The sequence below is a fragment of the Oncorhynchus mykiss genome, chromosome 22, assembly GCF_057628025.1.
Source record: "Oncorhynchus mykiss isolate SJ-2025 chromosome 22, ASM5762802v1, whole genome shotgun sequence".
In the NCBI taxonomy this organism is placed as follows: domain Eukaryota; kingdom Metazoa; phylum Chordata; class Actinopteri; order Salmoniformes; family Salmonidae; genus Oncorhynchus; species Oncorhynchus mykiss.
In genome coordinates this window covers 29,444,809-29,467,279 of record NC_143043.1, presented here as the reverse complement: position 1 = coordinate 29,467,279, position 22,471 = coordinate 29,444,809, and the positions used below count along the sequence as shown (strand labels likewise).

General features: G+C 43.6%; 1 protein-coding gene across 1 annotated transcript in view; it reads left to right on the top strand.

The window, feature by feature from the left end:
• Positions 1-22,471, top strand: part of LOC110501998 (uncharacterized) — a 106,284-nt gene that overhangs the window by 48,093 nt on the left and 35,720 nt on the right. The window contains exon 4 of the mRNA XM_021579872.3: positions 2,011-2,091. Coding sequence (XP_021435547.2) covers positions 2,011-2,091 — 81 coding nt within the window. The remainder of the gene's footprint in view (positions 1-2,010; positions 2,092-22,471) is intronic.

Genomic DNA, 22,471 nt, shown 5'->3' with positions numbered 1-22,471 from the left:
CAGTGGCCTCCATCATTCTTAAATGAAAGATGTTTGGAACCGCCAAGACTCTTCCTAGAGCTGGCCGCCCGGCCAAACTGAGCAATCGGGGGAGAAGGGCCTTGGTAAGGGAGGTGACCAAGAACCTGATGGTCAGTCTAACAGAGCTACCTCTGTGGAGATGGGAGAACCTTCCAGAAGGACAACCATCTTTACAGCACTCCACCAATCAGGCTTTTATGGTAGAGTGGCCAGATGGAAGCCATTCCTCAGTAAAAGACACATGACAGCCCGCTTGGAGTTTGCCAATAGGCACCTAAAGACTCTCAGACCATGAGAAACAAGATTCTCTGGTCTGATTAAACCAAGATTGAATGCCAAGCGTCATGTCTGGAGAAAACCTGGCACCATCCCTACAGTGAAGCATGTTGGTGGCAGCATCATGCTGTGGGGATGTTTTTCAGCAACAGGGACTGGGAGATTAGTCAGGATCGAGGAAAAGATAAACGGAGCGAATTACTGAGAGATCCTTAATGAAAACCTGCTCCAGAGCGCTCAGGATTGGGGCGAAGGTTCACCTTCCAACAGGACAACAACCCTAAGCACACAGCCAAGACGACGCAGGAGTGGCTTCGGGACAAGTCTCTGAATGTCCTTGAGTGACCCAGCCAGAGCCTGGACTTGAACCCGATCAAACATCTCTGGAGAGACCTGAAAATAGCTGTGCAGTGACACTCCCCATCCAACCTGACTGAGCTTGAGAGGATCTGCAGAGTAGAATGGGAGAACTCCCCAAATACAGGTGTGCCAAGCTTGCAGCGTTATACCCGAGAAGACTTGATGCTGTAATCGCTGCCAAAGGCACTTCAACAAAGTACTGAGTAAAGGGTCTGAATACTTATGTAAATTTGATATTTCAGTTTTTTGTTTTTAATACAAAAATACTAAAAACCTGTTTTTGCTTTGTATTGTGTGTAAATTGATGGGGGGGGAAATGATTTAATCCATTTTAGAATAAGGCTGTAACGTAACAAAATGTGGAAAAGTTAAGGGGTCTGAATACTTTCCTGTATGTCTATGGTGTACGTACTATGTAGGGTCCTGAGCTGAGCCATAAGGGAGACTAGGCATCTACCACCCCACTACCACAATCAGATTAGTGGGGGATGGGGCAATGTAGCCTGTGCTTTTTTGTCCCCACAGTTCGTTTGAAATAACCATCACCCACTAATTAACTTTTTTTAAACAGATTCATTGTTTTGAGCTAGTAATGTATAAATATTACCCACCATAGGCTACGGGACTTCTGTCTTTGATCGTGTCATGTGACATGTCCACACTGACCTCATAGTTTTGTCCGTGTTTGTGTCCAGTCCTGCACAGGCTGCCCTGTTGTAGTAGTACTGGTATGCAGCCTAACGTTTCTACGGGGAGTCTGGGGATTTTTCACAAGCCCATTCTCACTGTCAGAATAAAGATATCAGTCCAGGGGGGTTAATGGCTGGACGTCCAGGGGGGTTAATGGCTGGACGTCCAGGGGGGTTAATGACTGGAAGTCCAGGGGGGTTAATGGCTGAAATGAGTCATATGAACCACTATAAAGCCCACAGACCACTATAAAGTACACATCCCAGACAGCACTCAGACTATTATACGCAGTCATGCAATGACCCGACAGTCATTAGCAACTAGTCTATACAGACAGTGTACAACCACGCGATACACACACAGACAGTTCTGCATTTTATAAATATTTATATATATACAACATTCACAGCACAGCAGATCCTATGACTATATAGACTGCTGTATAACAATTAAATGACATGCCTGTTCAACTATTCACATCCATATACCATAGAGCACCTTTAAGCTACACATTAACAAATTGTTCCTTGGGTTTGATATACAGTATATTTTGCGGTCATTACTGTATTCCTCTCATGTGGTGAGTTATTATATTTTTATATATTTATATTTTTTATATTTTTTTGTTGTCTCTAACCCAGTCCTCTGTGTTATGTTCTCCAGGGTGGTAAGAAGCACAATGGGCCATGTGGAGGAAGAGACTGCAGCGGGGGATGCAAATGTTTCCCTGAGAAGGGCGCCAGGGTAAGTCATATTTTCTTCGTTGTTTGGCTGTCTAACCCCTATACAACACTATGTGCCCCCAGCTCTATCTCCATCTCTACACAACTCTCCTCAACTCTATACCTATAATGAAGGTATTCATTGGCTATTCAGGAGGTATGAAAGCACCATAACAGTGCCACTGTGGAAACACCCAACCAGACCTTCATCAATATGGACCTCTCTATCTGCGTAACACATGAACTCAGACCCATTACTGTTTGACTCCCAGTATATCTACTAATGGGCTATTGTCCAACCTCTGTCTCACGTCTTTATCACCTCACCACACATGCTGTTAGGGAAAGTGGTGAAACTCACACCATTAACTTAACAGTAAAGAGAGGCGGTGGGTGGGTGGCGAACTGGATCCTCTAGAGGGTCAGGGCCCTGTTAGTAAAATGGAGGAGAGGAAGGACAGGAACAGAGGACAGGAAGAGAGGTGGGGAGGAGATAGGGGGTGAGGTGGGGAGGAGATAGAGGGTGAGGTGGGGAGGAGATAGAGGGTGAGATGGGGAGGAGATAGAGGGTGAGGTGGGGAGGAGATAGGGGGTGAGGTGGGGAGGAGATAGGGGGTGAGGTGGGGAGGAGATAGGGGGTGAGGTGGGGAGGAGATAGGGGGTGAGGTGGGGAGGAGATAGGGGGTGAGGTGGGGAGGAGATAGGGGGAGAGGTGGGGAGGAGATAAGGGGTGAGGTGGGGAGGAGATAGGTGGGGAGGAGATAGGGGGTGAGGTGGGGAGGAGATAGGTGGGGAGGAGATAGGGGGTGAGGTGGGGAGGAGATAGGGGTGAGGTGGGGAGGAGATAAGGGGTGAGGTGGGGAGGAGATAGGGGGTGAGGTGGGGAGGAGATAGGGGTGAGGTGGGGAGGAGATAAGGGGTGAGGTGGGGAGGAGATAGGTGGGGAGGAGATAGGGGGTGAGGTGGGGAGGAGATAGGGGTGAGGTGGGGAGGAGCGTGGGGGAGATCCATGACAGATGTTGTGAAGGCAGAGAGGAAGTGAAACGCTAAACACCAGGCTCATAATAACATAATGGACCAAGAGGGAGAGACAGAGGGGCTTCACAATAAACCAATAAGGAGAGAGGATCTGTAAGAGGAACCAATCACTTATTGGCATTGAGCTTTGATATCCCCTTGACGGTTTGTGTGTGTGTTATCTCTTAGGAGTGAGGGTGGTTGATTACCATGGAGACCAGCTAGAAAGTCACAGGCGACACAGTGTCTAACTGATAATATGGGAAGAGTTGTATTCAAACAGAGCCCTTGTTACCATGCATGCTTAAACTCAGACAAAGAAATGCTAACTATTGAAACCAAAGATTTCACTCATAAATCTGCTGATCAAAGGCTGTGTAGTATCTCCTACAATGTGCTCAGTGCCCAGTTTGGTTCTTTTCCACTCATCTTCAAAGTATTCTCATAGGAACTGTTAACCCCCCTGTTAACCCCCCAGTTCAACCTTTATGTGACGTTAAACCACAAGGACAAAGTTATTCCGTTCATAAAACACAGGGCCAGTGAGAAGAAGAATGCTTTGTTAGTGAGTTCTTAAAAAGAAAAGAATGTGGCTTGAGGGAATTGTAGTCTGACCCGGCTGTGTTGGGACTTGGGAATTTACCGGGTCGACTTTACAGTATGCCTCTGACCTTTACGGTCACTGTGGTTAAAGGAAACCCCATAAGGAGGAGTAGATGGGAGAGACAGGAAGAACATTCCACAGCTTTAAGGATGCGAAGGCCTTGTGAGTGAGGGTCAGACCGTCTATGTTTTCTCACTCTCTCGCTCGCTGTCTCTCTCTCTCTCTCCCAAGGCTGTAAGAGGGGATATCTCCCTAGTTGGCATCTTGGAATGTTGTTCCCCTGACCTTTGTTGCAGCAAACAAAAGAAAAACATCCTCTGGTCTCTATCACTCCCTATTCTCACACCCTCACATTCACACATTCAGTAGACCTAGTTACACTCTTTAGGTTCCAAAAGGGTTTTTCGGCTGTCCCCATAGGAGAAGCCTCTGTGGAAATGGTTCTACATGGAACCCAAAAGGGTTCTATCTGGAACCAAAAGCGTTCTACCTGGAGCCAAAAACAGTTCTTCAAAGGGTTGTCCTATGGGGACAGCCAAAGATCCCTTTAACGTTCTAGAATCTAGATAGAGAAAAAGGTACTAAGTGTATACTGTAGATTGGTAAGTTATTAATTTGTGTTTAACATTATAAACACTCGTGCTGAGTCCTCTAATGTTTATATGAGGTGGGATAGCAGGTTTGGCCTACTATTTTGTTTGAATATCCTAAAATGGCAATAGTCTGTTTTCACAATCCTCGTTTATTTTCTAAATTTGTTTTGTCTTTTGTTTTACTCTTTTTTTGCTTTCCTATTTGCACCTTACATTTTCTAGACCATGAGCCAAATCCACATATTCTGCTCGTCAGGTTGATGGATTAGTCCATGAACCAAACAGAAAAGATTCTCCTCCCAGATGTCTGTCCTTCTCTTTCTCTCACTCTCTGTCTTTCTTTGTCTTCCTCTCTCTCTCCAACTATCTATTTCTCTCTGTCTATCTCTCTCTACCTCCATCTATTGTTTCTATCTTCTATCTCTCTCCCTATATCCCTCTCCCTCCATCTATCTATCTCTCTCGGGGTTGTTAGATAACGCAGCAGTGGACTCATCACGTTCTTTTGCTGGCGGTTCATAAACCCCTGGATTGGACCACGTCTTTTCAGAATGGATGACAGTTGTCTGCGGCTTAACTGGTGACCTCGCAAATATCAACACCTCCCAGGGGTCGATCATATTCATACATTGTTCTGTGTTTGCGGCTGCTCGACACCATGTGGATGTGGCAATGCAGTTGTAGAAGCGCATCGACCAACACTTTCTCGTATTCATCGGTCTGACATCTGTGTGATGACTACACTGAGGAACAACCCTAATCTAACAACCCTAATCTCCCAAAACGCCATGGTCCTTCAGCGTGTTGACATCTCCTCCAGAACTCGTTATTGTAGGAAAAACAGAGGCTGTGGTTTCTCAGGAAGGAGAGACTGACAGAGAGCAGAGAGAGGAGTTGATTGTGTGAGGGAAAGTTTTGTTCCAGAGATGGTAATTCCATGGCTGTTTAGCATCGGGCAGAGAAGTGATTTGGCAGGGTTGTTCTCTACTCCTATCGCCCACTCCCCCTAGCAGACTGTGGAGGGTTTTATACGCAGAGGGCGTTCAAGAAAATATCACACTCCTCTAGGCACTGATACAAGCGCATAGTTGTTTCATAGTCAGCTATTGTGGGTTGTATCTTGTAATGCCAGTCCAAAAAGTGTTTGTGTCCATAAGACTATAAAGTGTTGACAAATGCATGTGAAGGGTTTGACAAGCCCAAAAATAGATGATGTACTTGTGTCTATAGCAGGTTGGTGATTGCAAGGTAGGGATATTTGAGAGGTATTTTGACTTTTGAAGGACAAATTAAACCAAAAGCCTCTAGGCCAGAGGCCCTAGTCCAGTCGAGTGCAGTCCAGCGCCACACAAAATAAAAATGCTGGGTTGTTTGGTTGATCCAACTGCTGGATTGCAGGCATGGGTCACTTAGTTGGGTTATTTACTTTAAAAAGAGCAATGTTGGGTTCTTGTGCTGGGTTATGGGTGCTGGGTTATTGAGATATGACCCAGCGGGTCAGATCAAAAGACTGGAAGCGTGGATTAGTAGGGCTGTGGCTTTCTTTTTAGCCACCCGAAAGTAAATGTCATGCCCGTTCATCTGTTCTGTTGTATAGTTATCACATGTTAAGATATGACATTTTTGCTTTGATGAGGTTTACAGAAATGTATGAATTCCCTAAAAACCTCTGTAAATCCCTTTCTCGGGACGCAATAAGGCATACCTTATATAATATGTAATAAATAATCATAATATTCCAGAAGGTGTAGAACTAAATATAAACTTAACATGTTGAAGAGGAATGACATTTACTCTCACAGGTGGTCAATAAGATCTATCTGAAAACCACACCCCAAATAAGCCATGCCTCCTGAAAATACAGATTACATAAAAAAAGACCCAGCTGCTAGCCCAGCTTGAGGACTTTGGACACGTCGTTTATCTTTGTGTTGCGTAAGATGAATCAGTCACTTAATGTACATACAAAAACACAGATATTAAAAACTATTTTAAAAAATCAACCTGCAGTAGAGTATGCTCGGTAAAAAGTACCTTTGTTATCATAACTTTTAAACATGTAGTTGATGTGACTTCTCGTTTAGTTTTGAGTCAGTACCACATACACATTTGAAGTAATAATGGCTTTTCAAAGACTTTGAGTTCAACTTACTAAAGGCATTTGAGTTAAAAATGCCTTGGTGTTTACAGTGTGTGTTTGCGTGTCTATAAATGGCATGATTTCCTTGTTCCATGAAACAAGGGCCATATATACATACCAAATTCCGTACTCTCGCCCGTCGTCAACTTCTCTGTCTCCATAGGGATGGAATATTTGAACAGTCTGGAATGCCATGGCCTGTCCCTCTGAGGGAAGATCTGAGAGGCCACTTGTTCTATTTACAGTACTTGTGTGTGTGTGGGTGTGTGTGTGTGTGTGTGTGTGTGTGTGTGTGTGTGTGTGTGTGTGTGTGTGTGTGTGTGTGTGTGTGCGTGTGTGTGTGCACGCATGCAGGAGGGACAACCTTGGTGAACCTTTTGATTAGGCGTTATTAGAGAATGTCAGCATAGATTGAACTTCATCAAAAACTAAAGAAACTATTTTTGACGACTGTTTGATTGACACAGTGTATTGAGCCTAAGACAGTGAGATAAACCCCTAACCAGAGCAGGATCAGGTGGGATGTGATCTGGACTGATTCGCTGACCGGTTAGACATCTTGTCTATTGGCCTATACACCAATTTGGGTTATTTGGTAGCCCAGTGCTGGCTAAATATTGTACAGAATAACCAATGGGTTATTTTGACCCAGTCAGCTGGGTTGCGTGAATAAGTTGGGTTGTTGGGATTACCCAAACATTGGTTCATTTAACCATCAGTTGGGTATTTTTACTCTCATGCTGGGTTGACCTAGCAGCTGGGTTTTTTGTTAATTGAACTCTCGTCCAGTGTTTGTACATGTCCACACTTATCAATGTTAACTGTACACACTAATTATTTGCATATTTCCCAGAGTGCCTTCCCTTTTGAGTAAATTGTAGAGTTACCACTCATGACTGTATTTGTTAGTGACAGAGACATGGTTGTTGTGTTCATTCATTTTCTGTCCAGTGATCTTCATCAAGTGAGGTTCTAAGCAAATATATTATCATTCAAATACAAATCTCTGTAATACAATACATATTTTGTAAGCCTTTATTTTGAAGGCCTAGTTTTAGCCTAATACAGTACAGTGGCCTGAAACTCATGGTTTACAGGGAAAGTCAGACCTGCAAGTCACAGTATGCTGGCTTGCAAAGTGATGTGACATTTCTATTGGAATCCATCCCGAGTGGACATTTCCAACCATTTATTTTTATTCCCCTGCAACCTGCATTCAGAATGCTGCCGGTCTGGGAAGACTAAGATATGAGACTACCTAAAGCATTCAGCAAAGGGTGCAATAAATCAAAGTAACAGATTGGATTAGTTTAGAAAAATGTTTATGTATATTTGAGTAGCATAACATTTACTATTCAATCAATATACATGCAAAAACATAGATATTGAATCAAACAATTCAAAAAATCTACCTGCAATAGAGCATACTGGGAAATATGATAATGATGGGCGTGGTTTTGGTTTAACACTGGTTATTAACACCAACACAGGGTTTCTTTTACACCAATGAGTGTTCATTTAACACTTACAGAGTTAATTTAACACCTGAATCAACACTAGAAATGTTACACAAAAAAATCAAACACTGGGTAACACTGACCGATTTTCTATGAACACACCCAACACACACACACCCAACACAGGTCAAAGTGTTAACTACATTTCCTCCTAATCCGCTGGTATTTAGCTTTACATGTGTCTTAAATGTGAAAGGTCCTTCCTGTGGTGTTGATGAGGTACTAGAATGTCCTCCAGGTAGAGAAAGGGTCTTTGGGGTCTGTTGTGGTATGTGACCAGAGTGGTGGGTCAACATGGCAACCCCATATGTTCTCCATCAGTCAGCCCTGTTGAGGCCTGTTGTTGGAGCTGGTTGGAGCCCAGGGCATGGGCCAATTAGAGCGCGGGGCAGGGGCCTACTGGCTGCAGAGGAAACAATAAGTCTTGCTGTTACTCCACTCTAATTTACCTCTCAGTGAGAGAGAGCAGTAGAGCAGGGTACGTTACTGGTGGTGGTGTTGCATACAGTGTTGTGTGTTAGCAACTATAGGCGTCTGTGTCAATGGTCTATACACAGTGTGTGTTTTATGAAGTGAATATTCCATGTGCTCAGCTCAACCTCAATTTCATATCTCCCCATTGTCCAAGCTAAGTTTAAGACACCTAACCTGCAGAGGGATCCCCCATCACATTGCCTTTGTGTAGCAAATCCTGATAATGGGTCAACTTCATGATGGGTCAACTTCTCAACGCATTCTACTGCCCACGCTTGGACTTCTGCCCTGATTGGCTCGTTTGTCCGGTGTGCAACAGTCTAGGAATGCCCTTCACAGCTGGGGAGAGAGAGGCGGCTTTACTCCAGCCTGGGAAAGTATGAGTTTTCCAGAATCGGAACATTTGACCCATATGGACACTTCAGACAGGCCAGCTGGCAAAGGCTCTTCAGACTGGTGGATTATAGAGGTATCTCTGAGTGGAGTGGGATTGGCTGTCCATGTCAATTATCTGAAAATGATGGTTAATCCCCCCTTGTGGTCCATTTCAGTCTCTCATCATTACGAATGATGCAGTCTTCAGGTATTTGATGGTTGGTATCATCATCAAAATCATTCCATGTGAATGCATACCATATCTTATCAATTTGTCATGGAGCCTGTATTTAAGTGTTACACTCCTCTCTAGTCTTTCCAATTTGTAATCGTATCATCTGTGGTGTTATTTAAGTGATAATCCTGGCTTTGAGGACATTATCACTTTTATACAACGGGTTACAAACATATTCAAATAATGAATGACATATTTTCATTAAAAACATGATTTTGATGAATTTATTCATACTATTTCATCTTTCCACAAGATTAAGTCCTGACACAAATCTAGGGTTGCTACTAAAGCCGGCTGGTCGTTAGTTCTGTCGGTTCGGTTGCCAGAGACGGGACCCAGTCGTTCAGTCTTTTTGTTTGTTCTGTATCTATGGACGTGACCCAGTCGTTTGTTCTAAATGTTCCATTGCCAGTTCTTATACCTTGCTTGCTTGCTAGCCAACTACAGCTAACTTACAGTCATGTCAAAAAGTGCAGCCAGAATAACTGAAAAGTAGCTGCATTTGCATTTGTTTAAGATGTTTTCTAGTGACGTTTATTTGGTACATCCATAGCAATGAGCTAATGAGGCGTGATTTCGCCGGGCATAGAAAATGCGCTCACTCGTCAGGACACTGATGTTCAGAGGAGCTAGCCAGTCCCGCTCCATGGCCGGAGTCTTCCTCTGCGCCGTTGCCCAGTCCAGGCACGGCGTCCAGTCCCGCTCCATGGCCAGAGCCTTCCTCTGCTCCGGTGCCCAGTGGCTTTCAGCCCGGCTTCAGGGTCAGATCCGCGGTTTGAATGTGTCCCGCACCGGGCCCGCCACCAACGCTAGTTGCCCACCCTAACCCTCCCCATCCAGGTTCAGGTTTTGCGGTCGGGGGGGGGGGGTACTGTCACGCCCTGACCTGCAATAGGTCAGAGCGTGACTAGGGGGTGTTCTAGTCTTGTATTTCTATGTTGGTGTGAGTATGGTTCCCAATTGGAGGCAGCTGATGATCGTTGCCTCTAATTGGGGATCATACTTAGTGTGGTCCTTTTCCCACTTGCGTTTGTGGGATATTGTTTCGTTTTGGTTTAGTGCTATGTGCGCTACGAATTGCACGTTCGTTTATTCTTTGTTGTTTTTTTGAAGGTTCACTTTAATAAATATGTGGAACTCTACTCACGCTGCACCTTGGTCCGCTCATTATGTATACGAACGTGACAATAATGGACTATAATGTAATTGGCTGTTGTCCATGTGTCAGTCAACGCAAAACGTTGGGATACTCCCGCCTTGTCGTTACCGCTCAAATACGCCCATTTAATGATGGTATCATCATCTTAAACTATGCATGAAATATTCCTTATGAATGCATTCCTGAGTCTAGAACTTCTGTCCCATATTTTATTCCATTATTTATGGAGTATTATGTGGCTTTTAAGACTGTCATTTTAATATGTTACTCTATCCTCTGTGGTGTCATATGAAGTTAATGCCATATTGTGGCTATGTGAGGAAATGGAGTGTGTCTTTTGAGAACTATGGTAAACAGAAGGAGACGATGGCCTGGGGGGCTAGACTGCATGGAAGGACGTGAGCTGAAATGGCCCTAGAACGGTGCTGATTAATGTAACAATGGCTTTTAGGGGCCACACGCCCCTATTCGATTCCCTTAAACACACACACTGCAGTTGGGTCCAGTTCTCACACACATGTGTCTGGGCCTCAGACCACAGATGTCTCATTCCAGCAGCGTGAGACAATCACACAGGTGTAAGGCTCCCAAAGACCCCTGGGATACTGGAGGGCCAAGCCCTGCTGTTCTCAGCCTGAGATCCCCCAGAGCCTTGAGACTTAGCACACGCGCACATGTTATGTTCTTCTATCCTCGTCGGGACTTAAAATATATTTACATTCTAAATCCTATTTTCCCTAACCCCTACCATAACCTTAACCTGTAACCCTAACCCAAACTCTAAACCTAACTCCAACCCAACCACTAACCTCTATACCCCAACCTGTTGGAAATGTCCCCATGAGGGAGAATGTTTCTTGGTCAACTGCATCATGTGTAGATTTCTCCATCCCTCTATCTCATCTCTGCATCGCTCTCTGGGCCCTCTCTATCTGGGCCCTCTCTATCTGGGCCCTCTCTATCTGGGACCTTTCAGTTAAGTGTGTTTGCACGTGCGCCCTATTGCTGCACAGTGATGCATCTGTAGAAATGAGATCTGAGTCTAAACACATTAAGGCTAATGTAAACGGCCCACAGCAGCTGGACAGATGTACTGTCCCTGTGTTAAACACTCCTTCACTCCTCCATGAGAAACAGAGAGGGTGATGACAAATGACACACATTGTCTATCCTCCTCCTCTCACCCCCCTGTTTTTTTCTGCAGGGAGAGACACGGGATCATGAGTCAGAAGAACTGTGTGTTTTAGGAGGATGAGAGCAGAGGGGATAGGTGTTGACATAAATGTTCTCACTGGTCCCCCTTCTTTCCCCCTGGATGCAGTTTTTGTTGTGTTTTCCAGACTATTTCATTTTCAACAGCCAAACATATTCATATAATATACTGTATCATATCCTCCTTTGTTTGTCCATATTGCATGTGATCCTTTCACAAACATTTTTATATAAACAGGTCCTGGGAGGGTTTTCAGAACTAGGCCATGTAGCCATGGGGAGGGAAAGACGGGAAGCTGATCTGCTAACCTCTCGCTGGCTGGATCACTGAGATCTAAACACACTCTCAAATGAAAACATTATTTCCCCAGACATTTATTCATGCTGGTTGATTTCTCCTCGGGCCAGCCAGTTTGGGACCCCTCCTCTCCTCACCCCCTCAGGGGCACACTGAGTCCCAACATCCCCCTGGGCACCATGGAGAGAGGCAAGGAGGATGTTGATTTTCAGGGAGTGTGTCCAAGAGAAACATGGGGGCTGGGACAGGGCACAGAGGGGCTGTACTCCACCAGAACCCCTCTGAGTCTGGGTCAGGGCTGTGAGAGGCAGAGCAACAGAACACATGGTCCTGGTACTTACTAAATACATCCTCCCTCACCCCTTGCTTACTCCCTCACTCATACTTACTTGATGCAATGCTGAAAAGGATCTGAGACCTGAAAAGGTTGGATAGGTGAAAGCAGTGTAGGGTGGAAACCTGATACCATCACAAACAGGTCAATTTTCTAAGTATACAGAGAGGCTCAGGCAAGAGACAATACCCACAGCTTCAGGTTACAGAACCATTAGAGCCTCAGGGTTTCTACTGCACCATCAGTCACCCCACAGATCTCACTCTCTACATGAAACTCGTTCCATTCTCAGCACATTCTAAAAAATGCTGGGTTAAAAACAACCCAGCACTGGGTAAATAGTGGACAGAACACACACTGGATTATTTTTGACCCAGCCAGTTGGGTCACTTAGTTGGGTTATTGAGCTATGATCCACTGGGTCAAATTAGAAGACTGGAGGTGTGGTTTAGTAGGGGCGTGGCTTTCAGATGGTTCTTTTTGGTCACCCGTAACATGTCATTCTGGCTCATCTTTCGGTTGTATTATAAACATATTAAGGTTGATCGCTGACACTTTTGTAGTTTAATGAGGCTTACACAAGTTGAGTTCTTCAAGTGCCTATGTGTATTCCAATGTTAGTATACAGTAATTACTTTGTTATTATATTTAAATAATAATGTTATTAAATGTATATTCAAATATGTACTGTGCAAAAATATTTAAGGGAAAAATAACATGATGAACAGGAATGATATTTACCCTCGTGGGTGGCCAAAAATACCTAACTGAAAGCCATGCCTCCTGAAAATAACCTATGGATTACATTTAAAAAATAGCCATCTGCTGGGTCAACCCCGCATGAAATTGAATAAAAACCCAACTGATGGATAAATTAACTCATGTTTGGGCAATCCAAAGGTGTAGCTTTCAGATAGTTATTTTTGGCATCCTGTGAGAGTAAATGTCATTCATTTTCAAGCTGAAATAAATACATTTTGGGCACCCTGACCAAATGATCATAGAAATGTGAGTAATAGATACAGTGCCTTGCGAAAGTATTCGGCCCCATTGAACTTTGCGACCTTTTGCCACATTTCAGGCTTCAAACATAAAGATATAAAACTGTATTTTTTTGTGAAGAATCAACAACAAGTGGGACACAATCATGAAGTGGAACGACATTTATTGGATATTTCAAACTTTTTTAACAAAGCAAAAACTGAAAAATTGGGCGTGCAAAATTATTCAGCCCCTTTACTTTCAGTGCAGCAAACTCTCTCCAGAAGTTCAGTGAGGATCTCTGAATGATCCAATGTTGACCTAAATGACTAATGATGATAAATACAATCCACCTGTGTGTATTCAAGTCTCCGTATAAATGCACCTGCACTGTGATAGTCTCAGAGGTCCGTTAAAAGCGCAGAGAGCATCATGAAGAACAAGGAACACACCAGGCAGGTCCGAGATACTGTTGTGAAGAAGTTTAAAGCCGGATTTGGATACAAAAAGATTTCCCAAGCTTTAAACATCCCAAGGAGCACTGTGCAAGCGATAATATTGAAATGGAAGGAGTATCAGACCACTGCAAATCTACCAAGACCTGGCCGTCCCTCTAAACTTTCAGCTCATACAAGGAGAAGACTGATCAGAGATGCAGCCAAGAGGCCCATGATCACTCTGGATGAACTGCAGAGATCTACAGCTGAGGTGGGAGACTCTGTCCATAGGACAACAATCGTATATTGCACAAATCTGGCCTTTATGGAAGAGTGGCAAGAAGAAAGCCATTTCTTAAAGATATCCATAAAAAGTGTCGTTTAAAGTTTGCCACAAGCCACCTGGGAGACACACCAAACATGTGGAAGAAGGTGCTCTGGTCAGATGAAACCAAAATTGAACTTTTTGGCAACAATGCAAAACGTTATGTTTGGCGTAAAAGCAACACAGCTGAACACACCATCCCCACTGTCAAACATGGTGGTGGCAGCATCATGGTTTGGGCCTGCTTTTCTTCAGCAGGGACAGGGAAGATGGTTAAAATTGATGGGAAGATGGATGGAGCCAAATACAGGACCATTCTGGAAGAAAACCTGATGGAGTCTGCAAAAGACCTGAGACTGGGACGGAGATTTGTCTTCCAACAAGACAATGATCCAAAACATAAAGCAAAATCTACAATGGAATGGTTCAAAAATAAACATATCCAGGTGTTAGAATGGCCAAGTCAAAGTCCAGACCTGAATCCAATCGAGAATCTGTGGAAAGAACTGAAAACTGCTGTTCACAAATGCTCTCCTTCCAACCTCACTGAGCTCGAGCTGTTTTGCAAGGAGGAATGGGAAAAAATTTCAGTCTCTCGATGTGCAAAACTGATTGAGACATACCCCAAGCGACTTACAGCTGTAATCGCAGCAAAAGGTGGCGCTACAAAGTATTAACTTAAGGGGGCTGAATAATTTTGCACGCCCAATTTTTCAGTTTTTGATTTGTTAAAAAAGTTTAAAATATCCAATAAATGTCGTTCCACTTCATGATTGTGTCCCACTTGTTGTTGATTCTTCACAAAAACATACAGTTTTATATCTTTATGTTTGAAGCCTGAAATGTGGCAAAAGGTCGCAAAGTTCAAGGGGGCCGAATACTTTCGCAAGGCACTGTATATCATTCTCATTGAAAGCAAGTCTAGGGAGTGGTAAATGTGTTCTATGGGTGCTATTTCTATGCTTCCAGTTCTTAAGTTTTGTTTTTGCGTCTTTTGGTTTTGTACACGAGCTTCAAATAGCTGAAAATACAATGTTTTTGGTTATGGAAAATATATTTCACCGCGGTTTAGATGGACCAATGAATCTCTCTCTACACAATAACTGCTTGTTTTGTCACATAAACTGAAATTAGGCGAACTGTTCAAATTTTAGCAACCAGGAACTGGCATAGCGATTCCTGCATATTACACCTTTAAGTTTGTACATGGCAAATTCAAGTTTTCCCTCAATATTTTTGCACATGACATATATTTTTATGTAAAATTAATAAGATTATTATTTAAATATTATAACTAAGTGGTAATTATACTAACATAATGCCCCTCATTGGAGGCATCATAATACCCATAAAACCTAGCGGTCAAGCAGGGATTTTTTTTTTTTCACCATTCATTTTTCTCATAGGTAATTTTAGAAACAATTCAAAGAAGGGCTGTGTTTTATGTGGGCTCACCCTGGCGTGAAGTTTTGATAACCATATAAATCTCTCGGACAAGGTGATTTTTATCAATATATTTGGCTCTATTTATTCTCAGATTCAAAAATGCTGATAAACGTAGACATCATGCAAGACTACAATTCCCTGCAAGCTCCTGCACGTGATCTCTAACTGACATCTTTGCTAACAGGTCTTGTGTCCATTTTTTTACTTGCACAATACAGTTCACAGAATTGTCTATTTACAAACGTTTTGCCAATTTATTAATTAGCTAACATTAACAGATTGTTAATCCAGCGATTATTACCTTCGCCTCAATTTGGAAGTCTCGTCCAGATCCTCATGGCATTTGTAGATCTTTATGATAGCCACATTAGCAGCTAACTAGCATTCTCTCTCACACACACACACACACACACACACACACACACACACACACACACACACACACACACACACACACACACACACACACACACACACACACACAAATCTTAACCCCCTGTCTTGCCCTTGTGCTGAAGCAGGCCTGTGGACTAGAAGTGGCAGACTGTTTATAAGTGATAGTCTGGGAGCTTGTCCAGAACTAGTTTGGCATCTCTGGGCCCTGGTCAGCTATGCACAGAGCAGCTCTCTGATGAGGGCATGCTGAATGATACACTGCACTTACAGAAGAGTGTGTGACTTCAATTACATCTCTGTATAAAGTAGGCCAAACAGACATACACACACAAGTATGTAAGCAATTAGTCATGCACCGAGGCCCCTTGTCTTTGTCTTTAAAAGGTAAATGTGAGCTCCAGCTCTTCTACAGAAATAATGGCTGCCAATAAACACAATGAGAGAGAGAGAGAGAGAGAGAGAGAGAGAGAGCGAGAGAGCGAGAGAGAGAGAGAGAGAGAGAGAGAGAGAGAGAGAGAGAGAGAGAGAGAGAGAGAGAGAGAGATCCAAGTCTGAGGAATGTCAGAGCCACTGTGTGTATGTACTGTATGTTTGTGTGTGTCACACCTGGGCCTCTGGTTCTCATTACTGGGTGTAAAGTGGACTTCCTCTCATTAGACCAGCTTAGACCAGGCCTTTGTTCAGTTAGTGGGTTAGATTCAGTCCCCTCTCTTCCAATAGAGATCCCTCCTGATCTTTACTTTCACACGGCACAGCTATTACAGTATTGCAGAGGCTTATGAGCTTTCATTGAGGCTCTGCTTCAAGCAGACAGAACAGCTGCAAGAGGGAGAGAGATGAGAGAGGGGAGAAGAGGCTTCAGTGCTGTTAAGAGTTCTGTCAGTAACCCATCGACACACACCTTTACACACCACTCACTCCTCACCTCTGACAGTATGTGTGTGTGTGTGGTTAATGCCATTCTGATGAAGTGAGAGGCGATCTGATACTTGGAGACAGAAAGCAGACAGTGGATGGTAGATCTAATCCAGAACTGGAAGGAATGGTGTTTTTTAACGTCTCTCTCTCTCTCTCTCTCTCTCTCTCTCTCTCGCTCTCTCTCTTGCTCTCTCTCTTCTTTCTTTTTCCATCTCACTAGCGCTCTCCCTATCTCACTCACGTTTTTATTTAGTTACTCTCTCTGTCTGTGTGTCTGGTAATTTGCTCGTCCTGTTCCCATGGCAGGCCTGGGCCTGTGTTTCTGGGTGGGGGTACAGAGAAGACTTCAGTGTATGTGTTTCAGGGGGTGTCTGTTTTGGGACCATAGCATGTTTACTGCTGTGGGTTTACAGAGTTACACACTAATCAAAGCCAGGCCTCGTTTTCTCTCTTAGTATACACTACCACCGGGCTCTAAACATGGACCAGTGGTATGGAAGGGTAGGAAGGGAAGCCTGCGTGGCTGGTCTCTCTCTGTCTCTCTCTCTCTCTCTCTCTCTCATACACACATACAGCATACACACCAGTGCTAATGCCCCCCCCCCCCCCTAATGCCCCTATGGTGAGGTAACTGGGAATGTGTAACGTTGTTCATTTGGAACCTTTGCATCATCACATCATAAAACCCAAGGTCAGTTATCATCACCCTGTGTGTGTGTTGATATGCTGTGTTATGGGCAGAATGTAACTATTCTCGCTGTTAATGGCACAGGGGTTCTTTGTAGCATCATCACCTGGTTGGATCACAATATATGACATAGGATCATTTGACCATGGTGGTGGTGTGGAATAAGAGACATCTTTATAGGAGAAACATTCTTGCCCTTCATATCTTCTACTCTCTCTCTCTTTCTTTATCCATGTTTCTCTTTCTTTCTCCCTTTATTTCTAATACTTTGATTAGAATACTTGGGGGATGAGGCAAGAAAGAGAGAGAGAGCAAGGCATAGAAATACAGAGTGGGAAGATTGGACAGAGGTACAGTATCTCACAAGGAGAGGAGTGATCAGTAGTGAATGCGTGACAACAATACCAGACAGAGAAAGAGAGAAAAAGAGATTGTGATTCAGATGAGGTGCAGTTGAAAGAGTTGAAGAGGGCAAAAAGAAGAAAGGTCCAATCAGCAGGTCAGGTCATGAACTATTGACCCCCATCCATTCTTTACAGACCATGCCCATCCCTCTCTTTTTTCCTGTCTTCCTTTTTTTTCTTTTGATTTGTATCCTAATTGACAGCTGGCTGTGTCCCTTTAGGCCTGATTTCTCATGAAATGAGACGGAGGGAGACAAGAGGATTGAAAAAGACAGAGGAGTAATCAGCAGGTGCAGGGCAGCGGATATCTCTGTCATGCTGGAAGTTCTGTTATATCCATAACCAGCCTTCAAAGACTGAGTGAGCAAAGCTCAAAAGGGGTGTTTTTCAAAATGCTCCGAGCATGCAAATTGGAGCATGGGAGGATCGGAGTATGAGTCCAAATCGAAAAATGCGAAACAGAGCACGGAGGGCACTTCTGGAATGTGTACTCCATTTGTACATATTTTGAAGCATGCATTGATGCAAACTTAAATGGAAAGTATGCAATGAAATGGGACACAACCACATAAAATTAAGACATTTTTCTTGAAATGAATGGCGGCCATTGTTTGAACTGAAGCGAGAGAAAATACACTCCAACTTCAGAATGAAATGTTGCCTATTCACATCTCATATGTTGCCTGACTACAATATTTTATCTTGATATGTTAATAAATACATGCTTTGTTTATTTTGGTATGGTTACCTGCCTACAATGCCCGTAGGTCGCATAGGTAGTAAGCCCGTAGGTCAAGTCAATAGAGCTAACTACTACTGTTAGCTAGCCAGATAGCCACAAAGAATTGTTAGCTAGCTACCTACGAAGAATTGACATCTACCTTGGATAACATTGGTTTTTGGTCATTTTTGCCTGTTATACTATCTGTTTAGCTACATTACAACGATTCACATATAGCTAGCTATCTGATAGCTATGAAGTAAAATGTTTGCTTTGTATATATATTGTTTTCTCTATTGCCGTTGTCCTGGCTAGTCAATGCTTTCTCTCTCTTTCTCTCTCGTTGTCTTTCCTTCTTTTTCCTGTACTCTTTTTTCCCTTCTCCCGTCATCTCTCTTTCTTTCGCCCTTCCTTTGACATCTGTTAAGTATGATTGAGGGCAGACCCCTTTCCACCTGGAAGCAGTTGTAGAGGCGTGAGTCTTTTTGGGATATGCATGTGTACTAACGTGGTTTAGTGTGGCAGGGTTTAAAATAGCAATTTTAGCTGTGTATGTACTAATCCACAGTGGGTCTATATCATTTTAATGGATATTCTGAGAGTCTATACTGTCTATGGTACACTAAAGCTGCTTTCAAACACCTCTGTATCTGAACCGTCTCATAGCTCTAAGCAGGTTGGGCTGCTCATTCACTTTATAACTCTACTTTTTAAAATACAGTCCAGATGTTTTCTTTCTGTCTCTCATAGCTGTGGTGGAGGAACATCTCACTGCTACAGTATGTATGCCAATGTGCTGGCCTTTACTGTTTGGTATTAGTTCTCTACTGCTGTTCTCATTGTATTTCTTAAAGAGGTTGGCCTGGGACTGATATCCATCCTCACTACTACTTTATGTGTCCCTCTATTTGTGAAGGAGCTGGGCTTCAGATATAACAGAGAGGACTAGGTCACTAAGGGTGAGAGGACAGGAGATGTGTTACATGGTGTTAGAGTAAGGAGGAGAAGGAACAGAGAAAGAGGAGAAAGGTGAATTGCAATAGAAGATTTAGGATTCAGACAGCGAATAGATAGAAGAGATATGAGAGGGGGGAAGGAGAATAGAGAGTTAATGTAGGGGAGGGTGGACAAAGGAAGATTGGCAAATGAGGAAAAGGAGGAGCAGGAGAGTTAGGAGAGTTAGGAGGGAAAGAGAAAGGGAGTAGGAGTAAGGTCATGGGGTTCATTTGCTTTAGACATAACTGTCAGATATTGTGCTGTTTGTTCAGGTCCACTGTGATGATTTCCTCTTGTTTTGGTTAAGGTGTTCTCCCCTGATTCATACAAGCACACCCTGTATAAATAGCTCCCCCCACCTTTATCAGTTTCACATAACGACTGGCAATTATCTGCTCTGTGTTTTAGCCATGCAGAAAGATACAGCCCAGTGTATATACCATTGCACTGCACTAGACGGTAATCTCTTACACACACACACACACACATACATACACCCGTACACTTACACAGACACACACACACACACACAGACACACACACCAGACATGTACAGTGGGGAGAACGAGTATTTGAAACACTGCCGATTTTGCAGGTTTTCCTACTTACAAAGCATGTAGAGGTCTCAAATTTTTTATCATAGGTACACTTCAACTGTGAGAGACGGAATCTAAAACAAAAATCCAGAAAATCACATTGTATGATTTTTAATTAATTAATTTGCATTTTATTGCATGACATAAGTATTTGATACATCAGAAAAGCAGAACTAATATTTGGTATATTTGGTACAGAGACCTTTGTTTGCAATTACAGAGATCATACGTTTCCTGTAGTTCTTGACCAGGTTTGCACACACTGCAGCAGGGATTTTGGCCCACTCCTCCATACAGACCTTCTCCAGATCCTGGGCAATACGGACTTTCAGCTCCCTCCAAAGATTTTCTATTGGGTTCAGGTCTGGAGACTGGCTAGGCCACTCCAGGACCTTGAGATGCTTCTTACGGAGCCACTCCTTAGTGGCCGTGTGTTTCGGGTCGTTGTCATGCTGGAAGACCCAGCCACGACGCATCTTCAATCCTCTTACTGAGGGAAGGAGGTTGTTGGCCAAGATCTCGCGATACATGGCCACATCCATCCTCCCCTCAATACGGTGCAGTCGTTCTGTCCCCTTCGCAGGAAAGCATCCCCAAAGAATGATGTTTCCACCTCCATGCTTCACAGTTGGGATGGTGTTCTTGGGGTTGTACTCATCCTTCTTCTTCCTCCAAACACAGAGAGTGGAGTTTAGACCAAAAAGCTCTATTTTTGTCTCATCAGACCACATGACCTTCTCCCATTCCTCCTCTGGATCATCCAGATGGTCATTGGTAAACTTCAGACGGGCCTGGACATGCGCTGGCTTGAGCAGGGGGACCTTGCATGCGCTGCAGGATTTTAATCCATGACGGCGTAGTGTGTTACTAATGGTTTTCTTTGAGACTGTGGTCCCAGCTCTCTTCAGGTCATTGACCAGGTCCTGCCGTGTAGTTCTGGGCTGATCCCTCACCTTCCTCATGATCATTGATGCCCCACGAGGTGAGGTCTTGCATGGAGCCCCAGACCGAGGGTGATTGACCGCCATCTTGAACTTCTTCCATTTTCTAATAATTGCGCCAACAGTTGTTGCCTTCTCACCAAGCTGCTTGCCTATTGTCCTGTAGCCCATCCCAGCCTTGTGCAGGTCTACAATGTTATCTCTGATGTCCTTACACAGCTCTCAGGTCTTGGCCATTGTGGAGAGGTTGGAGTCTGTTTGATTGAGTGTGTGGACAGGTGTCTTTTATACAGGTAACGAGTTCAAACAGGTGCAGTTAATACAGGTAATGAGTGGAGAACAGGAGAGCTCCTTAAAGAAAAACTAACAGGTCTGTGAGAGCCGGAATTCTTACTGGTTGGTAGTTGATCAAATACTTATGTCATGCAATAAAATGCAAATTAATTACTTTAAAATCATACAATGTGATTTTCTGGATTTTTGTTTTAGATTCCGTCTCTCACAGTTGAAGTGTACCTATGATAAAAATGACAGACCTCTACATGCTTTGTAAGTAGGAAAACCTGCAAAATCGGCAGTGTATCAAATACTTGTTCTTCCCACTGTATGTGTCTGGGTCAGGAGCAGGAGAGCAAGGAAGTCGCAGTAGCACAATCGTTTATTGAAAGTCCCAACACAACAACAACAAGTGGGGAAACACCCCCAACGAATTCGCCACACACAGGGAAATAACGTCACACCCGGAGGAGAAACCTCTACTCCTAAATTAGGGTCCAAACGGTACAACGACCGTGAGAAAACAAAACCCTGTGGCGCAAACACGCACCCCTAACAGAGCAACAACAGCAAATAATCCCGCACAAAAAATTAGCAGGCAGCATAAGATATTACAGTTTTGAATGTCCCGTTGGTAGTTTCATCTTCCGCCTAGGTCATCTATTTTATTCCAAAGATTGCACTTTTGCTAGCAGAATAGAAGGAATTGTGGGTTTATTCGATCGCCTATGAATTCTCAGAAGGCAGCCCCTACCTCCGGACCCTTTTTCTCCGCCTCCTCTTCACGCAAATCACGGGGATCTGGGCCTGTTCCCGAGAAAGCAGTATATCATTCGCATCGGTCTCATCAGACTCGTTAAAGGACAAAAAGGATTCTGCCAATCGGGGGTGAGTAATTGCAGTCCTGATGTCCAGAAGTTACTTTTGGTCATAAGAGACGGTAGCGGCAGCATAATGTACAAAATACGTTTAAAAAATAATTACAATCAATACAAATTAACCAACAAAAAAACCCAATAGGTTGGGGGCACGTAAAATGTCTGCCTTCTTCTCCGGCGCCATCTTATCTTAACTCCAATTAGTATAGGGTGTACTTGGATAGGACGAGCTGGAAGAGCTGCTTCACTCTACAGAAACAGGAGACTCCTGCCCCTATGGGTTGTTCCCGGCTCGGACGAGGCTATGTTTCTTTACTCCCATAAAACTACAAAAGAACACCATCCTCTTACTGAACCAGAATGCACTCATCCAATGGGTGTATGGTTTTGAAATCATCTCTAGTTTGTTTGAAATACTTTGTTTCTAGCAGTTGTGTAACA